General features: G+C 37.0%; 3 protein-coding genes across 3 annotated transcripts; 2 read left to right on the top strand and 1 right to left on the bottom strand.

Annotated features, from left to right (window-relative positions):
• Positions 1–1,195: 1,195 nt before the first annotated feature.
• Positions 1,196–14,278, bottom strand: LOC116290222 (endothelin-converting enzyme 1). Its single transcript, XM_089039050.1, has 17 exons — positions 13,473–14,278; positions 12,179–12,235; positions 11,946–12,065; positions 11,537–11,617; positions 10,287–10,414; positions 9,980–10,190; positions 8,647–8,745; positions 8,279–8,365; positions 7,183–7,286; positions 6,282–6,340; positions 6,066–6,120; positions 5,230–5,297; positions 4,043–4,170; positions 3,878–3,943; positions 3,177–3,275; positions 2,419–2,492; positions 1,196–1,443 (listed from the first exon to the last, which is right to left on the bottom strand). The coding sequence occupies exons 1-17, from the start codon at positions 14,184–14,186 to the stop codon at positions 1,323–1,325; spliced, it is 2,271 nt and encodes a 756-aa protein (XP_088895176.1). The 5' UTR covers positions 14,187–14,278; the 3' UTR covers positions 1,196–1,322.
• A 4,919-nt stretch (positions 14,279–19,197) lies between these two features.
• LOC148905972 (uncharacterized) lies at positions 19,198–20,839 on the top strand. The gene is made up of 2 exons (XM_089038951.1): positions 19,198–19,785; positions 19,940–20,839. Exons 1-2 carry the CDS (start codon positions 19,198–19,200, stop codon positions 20,837–20,839), a joined length of 1,488 nt encoding a protein of 495 aa, XP_088895077.1.
• A 10-nt stretch (positions 20,840–20,849) lies between these two features.
• LOC116293341 (uncharacterized) lies at positions 20,850–22,112 on the top strand. Its single transcript, XM_031700763.1, has 2 exons — positions 20,850–20,954; positions 21,045–22,112. The coding sequence occupies exons 1-2, from the start codon at positions 20,850–20,852 to the stop codon at positions 22,110–22,112; spliced, it is 1,173 nt and encodes a 390-aa protein (XP_031556623.1).
• The last annotated feature ends 1,242 nt before the right edge of the window (positions 22,113–23,354 follow it).

Below are 23,354 nucleotides of genomic sequence, written 5' to 3'. Positions count from 1 at the left end.
CGTAGGTTGCTATGGTGGGGCAGAGTACTCTGATATTATGCAGAGCAACAGCTCTATTCAAGGCATTGAACGCGTTTGAAGCGTCAATGAGGAGGATGAAATTGAAGCTGGTTGTTCTGGTATTCAAGACAGTAGCAAAGTGGACACTAATTAATCTGGAGCATGAATGTCAAAAAAAGATCACCCTGTGCTTCTCCTTACACTTCTTTCGTGCTTACTTCACTTCCTGCGTGCTTTATTACTGCACAGAGCACGGAAAAAGCTGTTTTATTTCTTAAATATATATGGAAAATATTAGAATATCTAAAGAGTTTTTCTTACGTTTTAAGAGTAGGTTAACTTTGAAGCTCTAAATAACTATAACTGCTGTATTGGTTATCGAACGAGGGTATCTCGTTGAAATGCCTTTATAGATTAAGTAATGGTCAATGCTTAGCATGCGTACATCTTTTATGGTGCACGTGGCAACAGTAAAACAGTACTACTTGCACACCAAATTTGCTCGACCAAGAAATTTTATACATTACACCTGAGATGAATTGGAACAAAGTGAAGCATGGGTTTTTACTCTAAGTTAAGCGGTTGGAGGAAAAGTAACTTGGTAGCCTGGCCTTTACACCATCTTCAAAATAACTTTGTTCCAATTCATCTAAGCTATACTTGAGCTTACGTGTCTTTCGATCGATCGCTCACTCACGATGTCAAGCAGGCACCACAATATTACATGTTACTGATATAAACAGGCATTGGTATGAACGGTTGGATAGTGAAGAACCATATAGCGAAATGTTTCAGTACAGACGGGGGACTTGATAGCGTATTATAATATAGATATACCGCAAGAGAATGTGAACTAAGAGAAGGAATCATACGTATATACCCTTGTAACCATCATGTGCACAGTTTGATGCTATTTTTAGCTTGGAGGTATTTTGAGCGAAGAACCTGATTGGTTGATTTCTTGAGGGTAGGCGGCTTCCAGTCTTGCAAAACGAGGCGTTAAACGCAAGCATGATTATCGCGCGGGTATGGTAACGTGTTAAAAATAGCATCAATGATTCTAAAAATAGTATCAAAGTGTGCACATGATGGGGTCACGGGGGATTCCTTCTCTTTGTTCATTTTCTCTTGTATACCGAAAACACCAAGAGATAAATGTAATTGATAGGTCAATAGAAACAATACAATAGGCAGGTTTTGAAGACGTTCATCTTTTTATTCAATCATCATGGACTCTTCTGTGTTTGATACAAAGCATATCCGGCGATTACAGGTTGGAACGCCTTAACAATCGACGGTAGCTTTAACAAGAGACCGTACTGTTAGTCCAATGGTCCATCTTTACTATAGAGATGACATTTCTTGATTGGATTCATCGTGCTGTTTATTTTGCAGTTGAATGCATTGGCGAACTCAATAGAATTTGCCAACGTTCCAATAACCCTGTAAACATGAGTAAACGTTCAAGATAATGTGTTGTAAGATATTTGTTGTGAGTCTCGCTTTCTGAATGGGTGGGAACGTTTGTTTTATGGGAGTACAAAGCATGCACATTCTCTTTCTATTCCAAAATAATGGTTGCTAATTTTGTATTTCATAAAAGTTAAAAAATTTTTATTTTACTCCGCTACACGTATTTTGCCAATTCCCGCGTGCTTTATAAGCTTTGCATGCTCTATTTTTTCTTATTTGATCCAAAGTTGTCAGTAAACGGATGTAATACGACAGTTTCGAGTTCACTGTCGGCCAGGATTGGTCTCAATCTCGTGCAGAATATTCATTTGCTCTGTTGAGAGTCAGTGAAATTTCAAAGTCAGTATTTGTATTGTTGAAAGTGTGCATTCTTTAAATTTTTGTTTGTTTATGTTTATGTTTTCGTTTTCGTTTTCGTTTCGTTTCGTTTCGTTTTTGGTTTTTGGTTTTTGGTTTTTGGTTTTGTTTTGTTTTGTTTTGTTTTGTTTTGTTTTGTTTGTTTGTTTTGTTTGTTTGTTTTGTTTTGTTTTGTTTGTTTTGTTTGTTTTGTTTTGTTTGTTTTGTTTTGTTTTGTTTTGTTTTGTTTTGTTTTGTTTTGTTTTGTTTTGTTTTGTTTTGTTTTGTTTGTTTGTTTGTTTTGTTTTGTTTTGTTTTGTTTTGTTTTGTTTTGTTTTGTTTTGTTTTGTTTGTTTTGTTTTGTTTTGTTTTGTTTTGTTTTGTTTTGTTTGTTTTGTTTTGTTTTGTTTTGTTTTGTTTTGTTTTGTTTTGTTTTGTTTGTTTTGTTTTGTTTTGTTTTGTTTTGTTTGTTTTGTTTTGTTTTGTTTTGTTTTGTTTTGTTTTGTTTTGTTTTGTTTTGTTTTGTTTTGTTTTGTTTTGTTTTGTTTTGTTTTGTTTTTTGCTCTGAATTTCTTAATTCCTTTTCTGTTTTACTAATAATTAACAAACCTGAACTTTCTATCTCCATGTCTCGAGTCCTTCCTATGGTATTGATCTTGAGGGGGGGTGTAACCACAATGACCCTTGTGTGGCAATTAAAATAAAATATTGGACAAATCAAATGTATCGTTTAACTACTGTACTAGTAACAAAAATGTGTTTTTTTAAACAAATTAAGGGGGCGATGTTATTAACTCGTGTCCCACAAAGAGAAAAAAAGTTAATCAGAGGTGAAAACAGACATTTTAGTTCAAAAGAAGATACCGGAAGCCACAGCAAAAAAAACTTTCATGCTAGGGCCGATATTCACACTAACCGTGCCATATTTATAACGATTTATTGGGATACTACGCGCGCTATGATTGGTCGAAAAACATGTTTGATGAGAGTATCAAAACACGCTATCGTCATTTTAGCGCGTGCGAGTATCGCAACTGTCAGATTTTAATCTATCGCGACGGCACGTAGGGAGATTTACGTAGGCTTTGGGTTTCTTCCATCTTTTCTCGCGTTTGTCATTTTATAAAACAGATCAAAAACAGTTTTCCGTGTATGATACTCTGATCAAAACACTTGGGATGTTGGGAGAACACTCGAGAAGCTGGAAACCACTCCGCTACGCGTCGTGGTTTCCTACGCTCCTCTCGTATTCTCTCAACATCCCGCGTGTTTTGATCAGAGTACCAAACACGGAAAAATGTTTTTGATCTGTTAAATTGAATAAAATGAGTAGGGCCCATGTCCAAAAATGGCAATGTGTCACTAACCTGAGCAAATCCAATGTAAACCAGCTGTTCATTGGTGAAATTCAGTCCAGGTAGCAGCCACATTTCATTGGGATTTCGCTTTGCCCAGTTGTAATACGCCTGAAAAATATTTACTAATTACAAACCAGTACAAATTGCTGGGTTAACATTTTAACCAAAATAATATTACAAGATAAAACATTGTTCGTGGTTTTCATTAAATAAATGACTTGTTTTGAACAAGGGTACAAGGCACATCTTAATATATAAAGGGGGTGCATTTTTCCACTTGACATCCATCACAAACAAAAAATGGAGTTTTGGTGGACGTCACTTAAAAGAATTACTTGAAGAAGTCACGAGATTTTGTCTCCGAACTTCAACCGATTGGCAGGACAATTCAAGATAAGTAAACAAATATTATATAAAACAATTGATATGATAAACCGAAAAAATATTTAGAAAATTCCAAAATATTCAAGTGCCCCAGTGCCCTTGAGTTTTACACAAAAAACTGGGGCGAAGAAAATTGGTCATATTGCCTTGTCTGCGCTCTCATCCCTAGTCTCCCTCGCAGCCGCTATCAGTGTTTTTGCGCAACACGCTTTCTCTGCGTGATGACACTAATAGCGGTTGCGAGGAGGACTACATCGTTTCCCGACTAGAAACGCCTATTTCTTCGATGGATTCTGTTTTACAACAAATGCATTTGCAATATATACCTTGATAGTTAATTTTAGACCGTCGTTGTCTGCAATATTCTCGTTAACTGTTTTTTCCCCGTTGATCTAATAACATAACATATAATAGTTAGCAAGACTGTCGATACACATTATTATTCATAGGTTTGAGGTACAACTCGTGTGAATTCTTCCATTAATTCTTACTGGCCATTTTCCTAATGTCTTGTACGCGGAGTATTGCTTTACGTAGCAACGTAGTCTTTCATCAAATTCTTGATGCGATTGTTGTGACCACCAATTTCTTCTTTTTCTATCCTTGTCAAAATATTTACCTGTGAAACAAAGACATGCATCACATTATTAAATCTCTACCTTTAGTAATCTATACATCTTTAAAAAAAACTTTGTTTTATTATGTGGTTACTAAATATATATACATATATATTTAGGCACTCCCTGAAAGCGGAACTCCCTATATGCAAGTCACTTTTGAGCCCAATTTGAATGAATCTGAAAGGCGAAAAAGAAATTTGGGGGGAAATCTTCAATTATGTTTTATTCGAGATGAAGATAATGTCTCTCATAATAAAAACCATGCAGTGAAATGCATTACATCGTTTTATTTGCGCAAGGATAATCTCCCGCCTAGGAATTTTGTACACAACTCAACACCATGAAAGATATATAATAATTTTTTATTTATTTTAGATAATTTGGTGCTAAGGCCGGTGCTACACACACACACATACACAACGATTGTCCCCTACAGCAACACTAACACCAATTGAATGAAAGTCTTCTTTGGTTTGCCGATGGGACCCCGGGATAGGAGGCGAACGAAGTTGAATTTTTCTTGAAGAAAAAAACATACGATAGTTGGTCAAAGACAACCGAAAAGATTTATTAAGATGAATAAAGGGCGAATATTTGTTGTAATATGCACTCCGTTTTATATTCCATCCAGCATTAAACACATCAAGCGGGATCCCTGTGTTGGGTACACGGACGTATGTACGTACGTATGAAAGCCATGAAAAATCAACTCGGTGGGCTACCATTTTTCGTTATATATGGTGTTCCGCTCGCGTGGGCCCTCGGCCCGAGTGGGAGCTCCGCTATAAATGAGATCAAGGTCTCGTGTCGCATATTTCAATATGTTTACATTGGTATACAACTTTTCTATTCTATTCCGATGCCAAACGTTCTTCTCAGGAACACAACAAAATAATTGTAAAATATAGTAGGTTTTGTGAGATTTGTTCTTTGTTTGGCAATGTTGTAAAATAATCCAACCATATGTTTATGTCCTGATGAGAAATATTGAAAATAAAATTCCTAAACATTTTTTTTAAAGCAACAGTATCTATTCAATTGACTTTCAATTGACTTACCATCTGCGCTAAGAGCTTTCGTCGCCAAGTGACCAGCAGTAGAACCAAATATCCCAAAGTTATAAGCTCTGTGTGTATATAAGAAACATTGCAGATTAACATCTATTGTTAAATTCAACATACAAGGGTGCAATAGTGTTTGTACGTAGGACCTGCTCATTTTATTTATTTATTTTGCTCAAGTTGATAGAATCAGAACGTGCGCTAACGAACACTTGCTGGTAATAGAAAAGGAAAAGACTTCTACAAACGATTATTATTCTTAGAGACTTTGCATTCTGGACTATGTAAGAGCATGTGGAACGATAATACTTGGATTCCTAACATAGAACGCTCATAATTTTATAATGAATACTAAATTCATAAAGTGTTCAAGTCGAACGTCTTTCCACTGAAGGAAATCTGAGATTGCACCGGAACATCTCTACAAAAGTGTCTCTTATAAGCACAGAGACACCTAGCCTAATTAAAACCAGTGTCTAATGTGTTCGCATTATCTGTGATTTAATGCAGTATTTTATCATGCAAGCAATAAATGTACAAAACTACTATGCATATTTAACAAGAGAGCATAAATAAGAAAGAGAAATTTCTTAATATCGCGCGCACATGTATAATCTAAGATTTTTTTAAGAAACCGGATGCAGTTTAAATTTCACTCTACTCCAGTGCGTCAAAGTTGCCCCCGTACACTCTTGCCGTTTGTTGTATTGATCACAAAAAACAAGATCAAAGTAACAAACGGAAAGAGTGGGTGCGAATGCTAAGATTACATAGATTACATTTTAATAGCATCTTGTATTTCAAATAATATAAGAATTAAACTTGCTACTTGCCTTAGAAATTCGTTATGATAGAAGAGTGGTGGGCGAACATATTCTTCTGAAACATCTTCATTTAAAAAAATACTTGATCAGTGGATATTTCAATATAAATTTAGAATGATGTAAACGGTTTTTTAAAGTGTAATACATAATGATTTTTTGGTAAAGAAATTAAAATATTTGATGACATTTAATGGTTGATAGGTTTTTATTTTAAAAAATAATTACATAATGAATTGCTGTCGACAAAGTACCAGGTAAGTGCTTGGGGAGGAGGAAATTTCCATCTGGAAAAAAAAAAGTAGAAACGTTTTCACGGAACGTGCTTTTGGTATGTATGAACCAGCTCAAACACATAAACATGCAAAATGGAATAGAAAAAAAGTACGGCTTTGTTAGCATCCATTTATTACTTAAAACATCCTTTCAATTTGTGGGGGGGGGGGGGGGGGAGAAAAAAAAGAAATGAAAGCCCCTTCCCTTTTTCCATTTTCTGCGAAGATGTGCACGTAGATGTGCACGTATTTGCTGCCCTACATTGTGATTGGCTACTGTAATGCTACTCCTGGCCTTCAAGCTCACTTGTAGATGATCATGATCATGATCAGCAGTAGCAGTAGCAGTAGCAGTAGCAGTAGCAGTAGCAGTAGCAGTAGCAGTAGCAGTAGCAGTAGCAGTAGCAGTAGCAGTAGCAGTAGCAGTAGCAGTAGCAGTAGCAGTAGCAGTAGCAGTAGCAGTAGCAGTAGCAGTAGCAGTAGCAGTAGCAGTAGCAGTAGCATTAGCACAAGCAGTAGCAGTAGCAGTAGCAGTAGCAGTAGCAGTAGCAGTAGCAGTAGCAGTAGCAGTAGCAGTAGCAGTATACGCTCAGCTAACCTCAAATCATATAATATTTTTAGAATATTATAGCATATAACTATATTACCTTTATGAAGAACAAGTAAGAAAAGTAATGAGTTAGGGGTGAGTGCAATTTCGAAACAATTAAAGTTAAAGTTTAAAGTTCGTTCACCTTAAGATACATTCGGATATCAGCCCATCATAGTCTAAAATATATAGGCTGTGATAACACACGCAGGTTACTCTGGATACTGAATACCTACGTTTTAGATATTTACCCGGTTTTACTTACAATGCACTATCTATGGGCTTTCTGAAGTCTTTGATTTCGTGTTGCCTGAGTCGTTTCTTGATGGACACTTTGTTTTTGTAATAGGTTTCTGCTGTGATGTTTAGCTGGTAATGGAAGATGTCGTCTCTATTGAGTGTTTGATTGATTATATACCACAATAACACCAATATATAGCTCTTAGTAACCGAGTGCGAGGTCTGTACCGTAAGTTATGAGCCGAGTTTTCCTTCGTATAATCCTCGACACTGCGGGATTCATTATTAATGAATGTATCTGCCTAGTCGCATAACGTCTCTCAACACAATACTCGAGAGTCATGGCTGCTTTCCAAGGGCTACCAAGTATGTGCTCAAATCTTGGAGGCAAGGCACCGAAAAGCATATATTCTGTATCCTGGAAATAAGTTCGTAGCTGGTGTAGTGTGACTGTCGCGAAAAATATCGAAAAATGCATCTCTGGTGCTGCGCATTATATTCAGAGAATTATAATTATCCTACAGGTACGCTACCTTGTAAACTAATTATATTACATTGCTGCCTTATGGACCAAGCGCATAGAGCACGTTCCAAAATAATATAGTTATTATATGGCAAATATCCAGGTTTGGTTTGCCCAGAAAGAGAGGTTGTAGATTCATTTTGAATAAATTTAGCTAGTTTAAAGTTTTTTTGGGGAAAAAACTCTTACCAAAAATGGGGCTTTTTTCCTGCAAAACATGTAATTGTAAAGCAAAAAATGCATAACTAGCAAGCGATGGCCTCAACCAACTCAATGTGAACTTCAGAAGAAAACGCAGTCGTCAAATTGTCAACATTATAAACGCTTTTAACAAGACTTCAAAATACTCAACTGAAATGAAAATCAAGTACTTCCTTACTGCGCTTCTTGTGAGCTACTCAAAATTTATCAAGGCCTTATGATTCGTTTTCAAATTTTTATCCTGAAATATTTTTTATAAATATTTTTCATTTTTTTTAAAAAAAAGATCATCAGACGGCTAACCGTTTCATTTTACTGTACGTAGCGTATAAGTTGTGGACCGCAAATCGACCAATCATATCTCATGAAATTATCTTGTTATTCAATATGTACTTACGCCTCTGTACTTTTCGAATAAGATAGCGAGTTTTGTGCTGTTCAACATATAATCTGGAAAGGCGACATGGATAGCCATGGCATTAATCTGTAAAAAGAAAGAAAAAATAAACAATTAAAAGAATTGAGTTTTATCGAACACTGGAACTCAGGATCTGGTTCGATCTGGTCTCATATGCGGCAGGAAACGTCTAGCTCACAGCGCGAGGAGGAGGAATGAGACAACAAAGTGATGATGTCATGATCATCAGCATCATGGTGGGGGGGGGGGGGGGGGGTGAGGAGATGGAAGAAAATGCACATTTAATATGTTCAAATCATCATCCATTAATTTAAGTGTTGAATATAGGTTTGGCTTTTGTTACCTACCTTTTGAATTGCTTCACTTTTAGCGGCATTATCTAACCAAGTCAGTTCTTTGACGTTTTCTCCAAAAGCTTGAATTTCTTCGTTTGCCATGATCTTTGCCTTTAAAATAGTGCATATCAATATTTACAGTTTATTTCGCCATTTTGAGAACGTAAATGGAATAAACAAGGCTTTTTAAACGTGGAAAACAGTTTCCTAGAGGTCCTAGAAGGTATTAAAGGCATTGTAAGCTACTTAAATGAGACTTTTTACTTCGCAGATCAAGATGCTCGATTTAATTTACTGACATTACAAAGAAACACAAATAAAGTTACCTATACATTTACTACGAGAAAGAAAGTCTGTAGCAAAAAAAAAAATTGTAATTCCCTTTTCCACTGAATCAAAGACATTTAGTAGGACGACATGTGCAACAAGATGCGAGTCAAACTAACATTAAAGTCAGGACCCGAGTCAGGATTTTAACCAGTTTTATAGTTACATTTGTCTATCAAATTCAATCTCTCATCGAAGATGAAATGAAAAATTTAACTAATGATATGTTTTAATGAACTTGAAACTTGAAAGGTGGCTCAAGAGCTCAACGGTCGGCTCGAAACTCATTTGCAAAATGAAATGAATATATAGTTGAGAATTGGTAGGGAAAAGGCTTGTAGCAATAATTATGTCTTAATACGTACTGCAGCATTAACAAAATGATCATAAAAATTTAAAGATGTTCTCCGATGAGTGCTAAATAACTGATTTGATCTCTTTAGAGGCATTCTAAAATTTACAAAAGAAATCTCTTTTTAATAAATTACACATATTTTTTTCATAAATTTCTGATTTTTATAAGGTCAGATTCAACTTTTATTTAAAAAATTGTATCTACTTGTTTTATAGTTTATTTATTTTCGTAAAAAGAATTGTATATTAGCTCCGAATTTTGACTATTTTCTCTAGTTGTTTTAATACCTCATTCAGTACATGAAATTTTCGAGACATTAATTTCACGACATTAACAAGGCGAAATTAATAAATGGACGCGAAAAATACGTGTCGGAAAAATCAATCACGCGAAAAATTAATTAAGCTAAAACCACAACGCATATTTAAATGAATATTAACTTTAATAATTGGACGTAGGAAAATAAGAAATATGATATTTCTCGTAGTTGTTATAAAGGCTACTTGATGTTCAAATCGAATAATGAAATCAGGAATCCAAAAATAAAGTCATAAATGACCTTTACGTGTTTACTCATGAGGTGCTTTAAAATGGCGGTGGGAACTATTCGATTTCATTGCATTTACTTTCAGAATTCTACCAGAATTTTATATAACCACTTACCATGTTTTTCGACCTTACAAGTTGTGTATGGTTGTCGTTGATGTATGCAACCATTAGCAAATCACCAAAAGACGTCTCAGATGAATAAACACAAGAATGGAAACGAATCTGTTTTGGCACTTTAATACCCTTCATTGCTTCATAGTATTTTACCGAAAGCCACTTGACCTCGCTTCTTAAGACGTACCATACCATATAATTGGCTAGTACGCTGAAAACAAAATAGAAACTTACTGATAGTCTGCAATCAGGCTGCAGTTGCAAACCTTGTGTTATTATCATAAATAGAACTTGTTGTGTACTCTACCTTTTTGGCGTGTTCTGTATTATTCTCAACGCTCTTCTTAGGTAGACAAGTGTTTTCGGGTAGAGTATTTCTGATTTAGGAATCCACAATGGTTTAAACAGTTCGTTGAAGTAACCAATCCAGTCGAACTAAAAAAATACACACAAAATGATGTTATTATTATGAAGCTGAAATACAGTAAGCATTTGTATTATAGCGTCATTACTGTCTTTACAATTGATGGTTTTCACGTCGCCATGTTGGAGGACTTTAACAAAAAATTGTCAATGAATTATTTTGTTATATCCTCCAACATGGCCGCCGTGTCTTTTGTTATTTAATTCTCTTGGGCATGGTTGAAAACCATCAATAGCCTCCTACGCAGACGTTTAAGTGTCTTTGATGCAATGTTTCCTCCCCACAAACGTCCACTTTCTTGAGCAAAACATTCCTTTTTCATTTATTATTTAATCAATTCGGCTTATTGTTTGTGGAGGAGGCAATAAAAAACCTCTATATGATTCCGTGTGCTATCAAATTTTGTGGTGGAATATATTAGCAAAGTTAAAGGTGGGTTTGAAGCACCAAGCAACGAAATAATGAATGCATGAGTTTTTCAGAAAAAGTTCTTTTGACATTTCTGGCTCGGCAACGAAATTTCTAGTGCATTTTTTTGAAACTTTTTTTGTACGTAGTGATAGGGCTTGATAATTTAGCGATTTACCATAACTAGTTGGAAGAGTTAGAAAACAGTTTGTATCCGCGGAGTAATTCATAAAAATTAGTCTTCGAACTTGTTTCTGTTAAGAGCTCAGGTTTTTAATTTTGAAAACATTGCATAAATAAATAAATGATTAAATAATAAATAAAAATATATACTTTGTTTACTGAATTTAGAACATTTAACGAAGAATATAGATATGAAGAACATTTAACGGTAAAATATTTTTAAAGCGTTCCATTTTTTTAAGCTGACATATATTATGAAATAATCAAATCAAAACCAGAAACCCTTTGAACTCAGGCGAAAAAGAAGCAGAGTCCACAAAATGGGCCATTTCTGTTTTCATTAGTTTTATCGTTCGGGTTAGACATTTTTTAACAATGTCTTTTGACTCTGCAGACAAAAAGACGTCAATAAGCACAAAAGATCGGTAACTGTTTTGAGTGCCAATTCATTGCTGAGACATCTATGTCACCTGAAGAGGCTATTTATTCACAAACAATTAAGCAAACAACAGTTTGTTCTAAATTAACCTTAGTTATCTTACCTGAGGCACCATATGCTGAAAATATAGAAGACTGGTGTTAAAAACGGGGCCTGGTTGAAATAAGTCGTCCAGTAAAGATACCTATCAAGCATGAAACAGAAGATATACATGAACACAACTTCCATTAGAAATAAACTTAAACCAATGATATGCCTTTTTTTGTTGTTGTTGTTTTTTGTTTTTTGTTTTTTGTTGTTGTTGTTTTGTTTTTTTTGTTTTTGTTTTTGTTTTTGTTTTTGTTTTGTTTTTTTGTTTTGTTTTTTTTTTGTTTTTTTTTTAACCAGAAAGATAATAGGAAAATCATAAAATGTAAGCTGGGTTTGAACTAGGAACATAAGCAATTTTTGTGGCTATTTTGACTCAACCAGAAAGACAATGGATTAAGTCATCACAAAACAACGGCTCTTACGTTTGCAAGTTGGCCTTCAAAACGTAACATCTCGTCTACTTTTGCGATAGTGGTATTGGTATCAGCACCCAGCACAACAGTCACGGTAAAAATGATTAGATGTCTTAATTCTGATAATTTCTAGAAAGAAAATATTCATAAGTAAGAAATGTTCATAGCAAAGGAAAGAACCTAATTAACATTTTAGTATATTACAAACGTAAATCATATTTATTTTAAACTTGAGTATGTACCTTTGATCTTGGTTTTTGATATTCCTCGATTGGTATGGATGGTCTGGCTCGATCAATCTACAGTTTGAGAGCAATCATTAGATTATTTACTTCCGTATACATGTATATTCTTAGGAAGAAATTGATAGAATAGTAGCCCAGGCGTTGCCGGCGCTATAAACCCGCAGAACGCTGGCAACGCAGGCTAATGCATGAGAAGTTATGGGCCTTCTCTAGATGTAAATCTGAAAGAGAGAAAAGCCTGAGAAAACTCACGGTACCAACAAATCACTTTCTAGTTCAACTGCGTTTCCAGCGTCCCGATGGTGTAGTTGGTTAAGGGCCGATTTAGACGGTACGATTTTCGCCTACAACCATTGTATACAACACGCTCGCGTCTGTCGCAGGCGAGTTGTAGGCTTGATTTACACGCTACGACTCGAGTTGTGGGATGGCGCGAGCGTGTTGTATACGATAGTTGTAGGCGAAAATCGTACCGTCCAAACCGGCCCTTAGAGATAGAGATAGAGATAGAGGAGAGATAGAGATAGAGGATAAGAGATAGAGATAGAGATAGAGATAGATAGAGATAGAGATAGAGATAGAAGAGATAGTAGAGAAGAGATAGAGAGAGATAGAGATTAGGATAGGATAGATGATAGAGATAGAGATAGAGATAGGAGATAGAGATAAGATAGAGATAGAGATAGAGATAAGATGAGATAGGATAGAGATAGAGATAGAGATAAGAGATAGAGATAGGAGATAGAGATAGAGATAGAGATAGAGATAGAGATAGAGATAGAGATAGAGATAGAGATAGAGATAGAGATAGAGATAGAGATAGAGATAGAGATAGAGATAGAGATAGAGAAGAGATCGAGATAGAGATAGAGATAGAGATAGAGATAGAGATAGAAGATAGAGATAGAGATAGGAGATAGAGATAGAGATAGAGATAGAGATAGAGATAGAGATAGAGAGCTAGAGATAGAGATAGAGATAGAGATAGAGATAGAGATAGAGATAGAGATAGAGATAGAGATAGAGATAGAGATAGAGATAGAGATAGAGATAGAGATAGAGATAGAGATAGAGATAGAGATAGAGATAGAGATAGAGATAGAGATAGAGATAGAGATAGAGATAGAGATAGAGATAGAGATAGAGATAGAGATAGAGATAGAGATAGAGATAGAGATTGAGATAGAGATAGAGATAGAGATTGAGATAGAGATAGAGATAGAGATAGAGATAGAGATAGAGATTGAGATAGAGATAGAGATAGATAAGGTACTCATGATAAGGTACTTACTTGGATAACTTTCTTCGTCCTATCGTGTCTGTTTGGTACTAGGCTCACTGTAAACAATGGCCCTTTATTGACCATTTTATGAATAGAAATAAGGGTTTTGTTAAATTCCCACGTATCCTCGTCGAAGTCTCCAGTCAAGCTCCAACCTCCCAACTCCCTAATACGTTCCCTCAGAGGTGCGCCATCGAGGTTGTCAATGGTCGTTAAGTTCATGCAGGATTTATACAAATTTAATGGCATTTCTTGTACTTCATTGCTCGCTCCTCTGACTTCAAATTCATTTTCTAATATCCTCTTCATTTGTTCAAATCTCTTATACGTCGCCAGGTTGTAATCAGAATATGATTTAACATGGCTAAAATAAGACGGTAAACGATTGTTCAACAGCCATTTCCCACAAGCGTACCCATAGAAGTCATCACAAGGGTCTACCGTCAGATTCATCGAACTTTTGATTCGTTTGGCTGCCTTAATACATTCCGTGGTGTTACAAACCCTGCTAGATTGGGTGTTGGTTTTGCCTGCTGTCTTGACATATCTTGGTGATCGAATCTTGTTCAAACCTTGATCAAGAGTACTCATCTTGTTCTGACTTGCTGCTACGTGGATCATGGATATCATCAGTAAGATTGTCAAGAAACGAGGATGTTGGATTAACGACCATCGCTTGTTTTCTTGTCTCCCACCGCTGCCACTATTCATCATTCTTCCCATCACGACTAAACTGATTGCTGCAGCGTGTCTGTTATGATAATAGCTGCCCTTCTCATCAGTGTGTGTTACCAGAACTGCAGGCTGCCCGATTAAGTTGAGCTTATATAAACATAGCAATTTCTTAGTTACGTGATGTTTTCTACCCGTAAATCAGACACGTATCTGCCTGTTCAAAATATTTTTTACGAACTCTTCATTTTTTCAAATTCCATTGATTTCAGTTTTCGATTTGTGTTTTCTTTGTTGGAATTACCTGCTGCTGTCTTATTAAACACTAACTTTCGATTTCTATTCTTGGACTTTTCTCTACATGTAAAGGGGTTTGTGTATTTTAGTCCGATGTAATTGTTAAGCAATATTTATTGCTCCCATTGTAACCATTGCTGGCCATGTAACGACAAGGTTACGTATTCCTCTTGATTCAAACTATTTATGAGAACATCTCAATTACCAGTCATGCGATCATTTTAGTCTGTCACTTTCCATCTGTCATTTTGTAATACGTCATTATTTTCCCCTATGTCCTAGATTTCTTTCTTAGGTTTATTAATAGATCAAATAGTTTTGAACGATTTATTTTTCAATTTGATAAACATCAATTCAGTCATTTGTCGTTGCCTAAGGCTACCACAAGAATTCTATTCTACCTGTTAAAAGGGCACCGTCTCCGTGATAAAACTTCTTAAAGCCAATTAATTAATAATACAAGACATGATAAATGATTAAAGTGTCCTTGGTAAACAACACGTTTATCTTCATTAAACATATTTAGCACTTTTCCAAAAATAGTTTTTTACTTTCGCTAATCAAGTTTTGACACAGAAACATGAGCTTGATATGTTAAACGAGACCAATGGTTTACAAGATTTTACTCAAGAGACCTTTGCCGTCTTTCTATAGGGTTCCAGCTGTTAAATAATGTCAATGCTTGTGTATCACGTGACGGAAATTAATTTTTACACATATTTCGTTGACGGCTGCAATTCCTGAAGGTTCGAGCCGATTTAGAATATTTATCAACTTTTAATAAAGTTTACAATATACATCAATATAACCTAAAATTCCTACAATTAGTAAATAGTAAAATAATAAATAGAGCGCATGCAGTAACAGCATAAAATAAAAACAAAGTTGATACTGACAAATAGTAGACGTTTAGGAGTGACTAATAGTTGCTATCACTCCACCATAACTTTCATAACACAAAAGACACAAACGGTATCTTGTGTATTTTGACCATCGCGTGTCCAAGCCCATGATACAGCTTGGACTGCCTGTGGCTAGATGACAGAACAATAAAATCCCTTTGCTCTTGGGAATCGGATTCTTTCTCATGCAAAATGATTGTCTTGTTTCTGCCATCTAACATGGCTGCCCACACGTGATGGCGCAAAACCTCCAATATTCTAGAATAGTCTAGTGATAGCAACTATTATAGTCACTAAATAGGTCCTTTTTTTCATTATCAAATATATTTTTATTTCATGGTTTTATTGCATGTGCTCAAAATATCTGAATTATAAAATATTATTAAAATATTGCAAACAAACTATATAGAGTTGAAAACCAAGTTGCGTAAAAAAGCAACTACTGTCTATAAAGATAGATTACGTGTAGATCATGTGGTAAATCATGTGTGGGACATATCCATTAGCTTTATATTCTTACATTCGGATATTCTTTTAGTTGCCTTATTAAAATTTGAAAATGCAAATTCCAATTATAAGAATAGATTTTTCAGGGAAAGTCACACCTAACAATTCCAAAGACGATATTTGCTCAATACCACTTATTTTTATGGGTGGTGCCTTACTACAAGTAGTTCTAGACGTAACTGACACGTTCTTTAGTTTTTGCTACATTTAGAGTCCTCAAATTACGTTTAACCTATTCTTATGCTATCGAGCTCCAATGAAGCAGTACAAGCGGTGCATTTAAATCACAAAATGACAGACGGAAGATGACAGATGACAAGACTAAAATAATCGCATGACTGGTATACAATGAAATATCACGAAATACTTTGAATCAAGTGGGATACGTAACCTTGTCGGTAGTTGTAATGGTCCGCAATAGTTACAACCGTAACGAAAGTATTGCGGCTTGAAAATGAATAACAGTCAAGTATAATTTACATAAACTATACCATGATAAGAAGAACGGTCAAAGAAATGATAAACCAGACGCTAGTCTTGTGTTCAATAAGACAACAACGGGTATTTCCGATATGCTACGCGTCTGATTTACAGGTAAAGAACATTACGTAATTAATGAATAAGCTTCCTTTGTCGGAACGCAAAGTGGATCAGACAGCATAACAGTTCTGGTAATACTCTTCAACGAGAAGGACAGCAATATGGTGGCCGATAGCTGCCACATGAATTTTTCACCTAAGATATATAAAATACAATGAAATCAGTTTGAAAAGCAAAGTGAATTGAAACAATTTATAAATTCTTCATAAATTCAATATAAAACAAAATCAAAATGAAAACAAAATACAAGGTTTAATGAAAAGAAAATCAAAGCTGAATATGTTGTTAAATTGAAATAAAAATAGAGATTCAAATAGTTCAAATAAAAGCGGAATTAAAATGAATTTGACAATGGCCTATGGCTGCCACAGTATCCCATGATGCAATGTGATATGATCCTATGCAGTTGGGGCTCCGGTGTTTTCCAAGATGTTTTCCTTTCGCAAGGAAGCTTGGAAAGACGATTCTGATCTTGAAGAAGATCTGAGAAAATATGTCACACAAATGAGTGACCAGAGAGGAAATTCTCAGCTTTATGATAAGAGACTACCCCCTTTATAGTTGGAGTATCCGATCACTCGAACGAAGACTACGGCAATTCGAAATTTTTTACAGCGATAAGAACGTGTCTGTTGACAAAGTGAGGAACGCAGTTCAACAGGAGTTACACGGCCCTGGAAAACTACTGCTGGGACACAGGACCATGCAAAAGAAAGTAAGACAAGAGCATAACTTGAACGTTCCCAGGGATTTAGTTCATGCTATTATGTATGACTTAGATCCTGAGGGTCTATATCACTATATATAAAATTTCGAAGTGCCGTAGTCTTCGATCGAGTGAATGATCACATAGAAGAAATACGAAGTAAAAGTTGCCCAGCGTCGTGGTGTTTTATGGTTCGAATTTTGTTGCTTCTCGGGGGAGGACAGCGTTGTAGACTTTGAAAGCCGCGGCAAAAGCGAGGGAGTATCTCCGGGAAGAACTCACAATTTGATGACCGTTTGCATCACTTTTAATAACTATGGTTTGCGTTGATCGCCAAAAGCTAATCGCTGTGGTAGTTGACGCATAAAATTCGATTTTTCGGTAATAATATTTTGGTTTACAACATATACAACTAAGATATAACGCGCGCTCTGATTGTTTGTGCATCTTTGAAGAAGAATGTATTTAGCAATCGTTTGGAGCACGCTGATGACGTCAAATTGGTGAAAATTTGGTAAAAATTGCAAGCATTCTGATCAGACTAAAGGACAACTAACTGGTCTACCTTTCTTTAAATTTAAAGGTAATGAATATAACTATTGATTCTCTTTACATAAAAAGCTCATAGCGTATTTGTTTTGAGCTCACGTTTGGCTTCCCTGCTAGCAGAGCCTCTCTTCTCTTTCTCTCCCTTCTTTCAGACTGGGAGGAAGGAGACTGCCGATGTAGAACGTTTCCTTTGATACACCGCCGTCCACGATCGTGGACGAACAAAACCAGTTTTAAAACCGGTTTCAACCGATTACATGTAGTGCGCATGAGCAAATGTAACACACCGTGGCGCCAAACATTGTTTGACGAGAGCGGCTGTCAAAATCACGACAGCGTTGCTAAGTTACGCCACGCATGCGCGACAGAAATAACGTCCTACATCGGCAGAGTCTATTTTTCTCTCTCAACCAAAACAAAAGAAAATAGGCTCTGCTAGCAGGGAAAAGTTTGGCTCACAGGTAGCCCAAGCTGGCTATATTAGTGTGGATTTATCGTAAAGTACAGTAAAAAATAAAATTCAAAAACTCATACAAATAAAGTTCTTACCTTGCGTCTTATGTTTTCTTTTTGGTCTCTGTGAAGTTTCAAGCCATTTGCATCAATATTGAGCGAGTTTCTTAGTGGAATATTCCACGTACTTTACTGATAAGGAAAGGTTGCACACTCATGAAGCCCGCTCGAACCCTCAAAATGTGCCAACAATTCCTTTACAGAGCCTTAGTCCGACACCTCATACATCCAAACCATTGACCTCCATTCAGCTATATTAAACGCTATCCATTTTTAAAGCAACTTTTTGCCAAGGCTATCTTTAGTTCGCCAGTGCTCTCGGCCAGAAGTCTTGCAACGGATTTTTACTGTCGTTGCAAAAGCCTCATCGTACCCTCCCCCCTCAGGTCAACACGCCGCCGCTAATTGTTTCACCGACCAATAACAATTGACTATGAAACACGTGATCTGTGAATCAGTAAAAACCCCTTCAATATTATTATTATTATTAATATTATCATTATTATCATTATTATTATCATTATTATTATTATATATTATTATTATTATATATTATTATTATTATATATTATTATTATTATATATTATTATTATATATTATTATTATTATTATCATTATTATTTTTGAAAAATGTATAATTAATGCTTTTAGTATTTTTCATTTACTTATGTGTAAAAGATTCAAGTAGCTGATTGTAAATTGCCTATATATAGCGAGAACGATTGAATTTGGAAAATATAATAAAGTTTGCACATTATTATTATTAATATTAATATTATTATGTGCAGTACTAACGTATAGATGCAAAAAGTCTATGACCTGTATAGGGCGCACAACGTAACCTGTACAGCCTAAAAGGAAACTGTTTGTGCGTATAAGATTCCGAATAGGGAACCCTGTGTTTTGTAGGTAGAGAAAAGCCTGGAGAGGGAGGAGAGTCGTCGTTTGTTTGTCAATCATCTTTGGTCCTTCGAGCCGGATCTAGTGATGGATTCACAGTCGTCTGAGAAATTAAATCGTCTGAAGAAGAGAAGAGCTACGTTGAAAGGTGGAATTACTCGAAAAAGCAACAAAGCAAGAAATTTGATCGAGCAATATGGAAGCCGAACTGTCCTGAATAATTTGAAACAACGAATCTCGGAGTTGAACCTTTGTTACCGCTGCTTAAATACTGGCCATAGAGGAAAGGACTGTAGGAGTAAGACCAGTTGTAATTTGAATGGCTGTCAAGGCACCCATCATTTTCACTTGCATTTTGAGAAACCGCAAGAACCGGAAACAGGAACGAAGGTTGAGCAAAAGCAAGGCTACACGTCCAAGTACACCACCGAAAAGAACTCCACAGCGCCTGGTGCGTTGCTGCTGCGTACCGTCCCTGTGTGGCTTCACGGCAACGATGGAAGAAGAATGCAAGTGAATGCGTTTCTGGACGACGGATCAGACACCACTTATCTACGCTACGACGTTGCTGTTGCGCTCGGATTACAGACTAAAGAAAAGCGTTTAAAGATATCAACTCTAACCGATACTGACGTTGACTTAAAAGGTCATGAAGTTACTGTCGACATCGAGAGCGTAGATGAATAAAAGAAGGCTACCATTTGCGCATGGACCCTGAAAGAGATGTGTAAGGGACTCCAAATACCAGAGTGGAATCGCCACAATGAGAAGTGGGATCATCTGAGAGATATTTCCTTCCCAAAGTTACCAGGAAGAAACGTCGTGATAGGGGCTGATAGGGGCTGACAACGCAGAGTTAACTCTATCGCTGGAAGAAAGGATCGGTGAGCCAGGTCATCCTGCGGCAAGAAAAACGCCGCTAGGATGGACATGTGTAGGTAGACTGCCAGAAGTTCAAAGCCAGGAACATACCGCATACGCAAGATCCTACAGAGCCCAAGTGACTGCGAATGTCTGTCTATATGAAGACTTACGCCGAATATGGGAAGATGATCTGCTCGGAGTCCAATCCAAGGAAGTAGAGGAGCTGAACGAACAAGAGATATTGGCTGTAAAAAAGGCACAAAAGTCATTGAAGTATTACGGTGATCGTTATGAGATAGCTATCCCTTGGAAGGAGGCTACACCTAGTTTACCTGGCAATCGTATGAGAGCTGAAGAGAGACTTGTTGCGTTAGAGAAGAAATTGTTAAAAGTACCAGAAGTAGCTGAACGATACAAGGAAGTTATGAACGCTAACATCGAGAAAGGATACGTTAGGAAGCTCGTTTTTCAGTCTCAGGGAGTGGGACCAGCCTGGTACCTTCCTCACTTCCCGGTGATTCGGGAAGACAAACAGACGACAAAGGTGCGCATAATATTTGATTCTGCAGCAAGGGAACAAGCAACGTCCTTGAATGACGCAATGCTAACAGGGCCAAAGCTTCAGAAAGATGTGATGGAGATATTGCTTTGTTTTCGAGAAAGCACAGTAGCAATAGTCGCTGACATCAAGGAGATGTTCTCACAACTAGTATTAGCAGATCAGGAACGTCGATTTCACCGATTTCTTTGGAGTTACCTAGACCAAACTAGACCTATTGATGTCCACGAATTAAGCTGTGAGGTTAACGTTTGGAGATCGTGCATCGCCATATCTTGCACAGCTAGTGGTGCGAAGTCACGCTGAAAGGTTCAAAATGGAATTCCCGCTAGCAGCAGCTGTTGTGCTATCCAAGATGTATAAGGACGATGTGCTGGATTCAACGTTCCAAAAGAGAGGCGTCACCCCGGACCAACAAGATGTAAAGTCAAGGCACCGCAGGACGTCCCAGTAGCGTGCAGCTTAGAGAAGGAAGAGTTAGCGCTCAGCAGAGAAGTACTGGCTTCGACAGGCACAAGCAGAAGGATATTCAGAAGAACTAGATGCTCTTAAGAAAGGAAAGGACGTCCCAAAGCGTAGTTATATCAATAAACTCACACCATTTCTGGACCAAGAGAATATCATCAGAGTCGGCGGAAGGCTTGAGAAGGCTCAGTTACCATACGACACGAAACATCCTGCTATCCTACCGAAAGGACATCCTGTCAGTCAGCTCATCGTTTCCCACGTCCACAGAAGAGGGAACCACAGCAGAGGTGTTAACTGTGTGTTTGCAGAGCTTCGACAAAAGTACTGGGTGGTGAATGGGAGAGAAGAAGTGAAAAGATCAGAACGCGAGTGTAATCTCTGCAAAATAAGAAGGAAACGAACAGGCCAGCAGATTATGGCACCGTTGCCAAAAGCTAGACTGCGAGTCTCGATGAGATGTTTTGCACGTCGTTGTGTTGACTATGCAGGACCATTAGTGACCAAACTTACCCGAAGAGTTACCGCAAAGAGATACTTGTGCCTTTTTACTTGTGCTGCTACACGTGCAGTTCATTTAGAAATAGCTTATAGTCTCGATACGGACAGCTTCCTGAACGCTCTGTCAAGAATGATAGCGAGACGAGGCAAGCCCGAGGAAATGATAAGTGATAATGGCACAAATTTCACTGCTGCTGACAACGAACTACGTCAACTTGTAGCAGAGCTAGACCAACAGAAGATCACAGACAAAGCCACCAACGAGTGGATAAAATGGAGATTCAACCCACCTACAGGATCTCACCATGGCGGAGTGTTCGAAGCCTTGATAAAGTCAGCCAAGAGCTCTTTGAAGCCTATTCTGGGAAACGCTGGGATAACTGATGAAGAGCTACACACAGCGATTGTTGAAGTTGAAGGTCTGATGAATGCGCGTCCGCTGACGTATCCAAGTAATGATCCGAGTGATGAACCTTCACTTACCCCCAACCACTTCATTAACGGTCAAGCGGGAGGTGAACTTGCCCCTCAAGGAACAGAGGAGTTGGCGTTTAACCTAAGGAAACGGTGGCGTTTCATCCAGGACTTAACGGCTCAAGCGTGGAGAAGATGAATGAAGGAGTATTTGACTATCTTGAATACTCGCAGCAAGTGGATGGACAAGCGAAGAAACCTAGCTGTAGACGACGTCGTTCTCATGGTTGATCAGAACAACCCAAAGGGAAAGTGGCCCTTGGGACGTACTACCACTACATTCAATGTTCTAATTCACACAACGCTCAACTCACATGTTGATTTTTACGGAGGGAGGAAACCGGAGAACCCGGATAAAACCCTCGTAGCATAGGTGAGAATTCGAACAACACATCAAACAAATTCAATTCAAATGTGGCGACCGCAGGGCTCGAACCAGCGACCCGACCCGTTGGACTCACAGCGGTGAAAGACGACGCGTTAGCCGCGAACGCCACCCATTGCTATACCAAATATTCAATATAACTGCTATCTCCATCAGTTATACACAAGATCCACGCCTTTCGTCATTGTAATAGTACACAAGCACTGCACCAATAATTCTCCAGAACTTCTACGAATTGGTTCTCTTCACCTTCTCTATCACAACCACCATTACCAAGTGCATCTCCACAAGCCGTTCAACACACGAGGTACTCCTACAGTCGAATATCACTGCCAACATTACCAAAACTGCTGATCCTCTAAATTACCCCTTTCGCAATTGGCTAGACGTCCCTTACTTCCTTTATTTTGTATTTATGCAACGTGTAGGGTAAAGCTCTTGGGCCTAAGAATCGATTTCCTTCGCGCTATCTTGCATCTTCGCCCCTGACGATAGGTCCAAGATAGGGCGCTAAGTCTAACACCCATACACTTTCGGTTCTACCTACACACATGAGCTCATCATACAAACTTTCAAGCAAATTATTTTCTGGTACATCATATCAACACCGCCCCTCCACACGTACCATGGCCATTCCCCGCGTTACCTTCAAATTAATCCTTACCAATTTCATATTTTCCCTCATTTGCTTTGAATATTATCGTGTACAAGAAACTGACTTTGAACTCGATAATTGCCGCGCTAACTTTTAGCACTAGGACTTTTAATATCATTATTATCGTGATGTTTATAATCTATGTTTTTTAGGTTTTTTTAAAAAAGATTGTTATCTATTTAGTATCAATATTTGAAATTATTAATATTATTATTATTATTATTATTATCATTATTATTATTATTATCATTATTATTATTATTATCATTATTATTATTATTATCATTATTATTATTATTATTATTACTATTCCTTATCTGAATCAACCTCAACATGTAAAT

The sequence above is a fragment of the Actinia tenebrosa genome, unplaced genomic scaffold (assembly GCF_029948245.1).
Source record: "Actinia tenebrosa isolate PJP-AT-01 unplaced genomic scaffold, QUT_ActTen_1.0 PGA_scaffold6__47_contigs__length_16458017, whole genome shotgun sequence".
NCBI lineage: Eukaryota > Metazoa > Cnidaria > Anthozoa > Actiniaria > Actiniidae > Actinia > Actinia tenebrosa.
The sequence above is the reverse complement of the archived record's forward strand: the minus strand, read 5'-3'. Positions and strand labels throughout refer to the sequence as shown.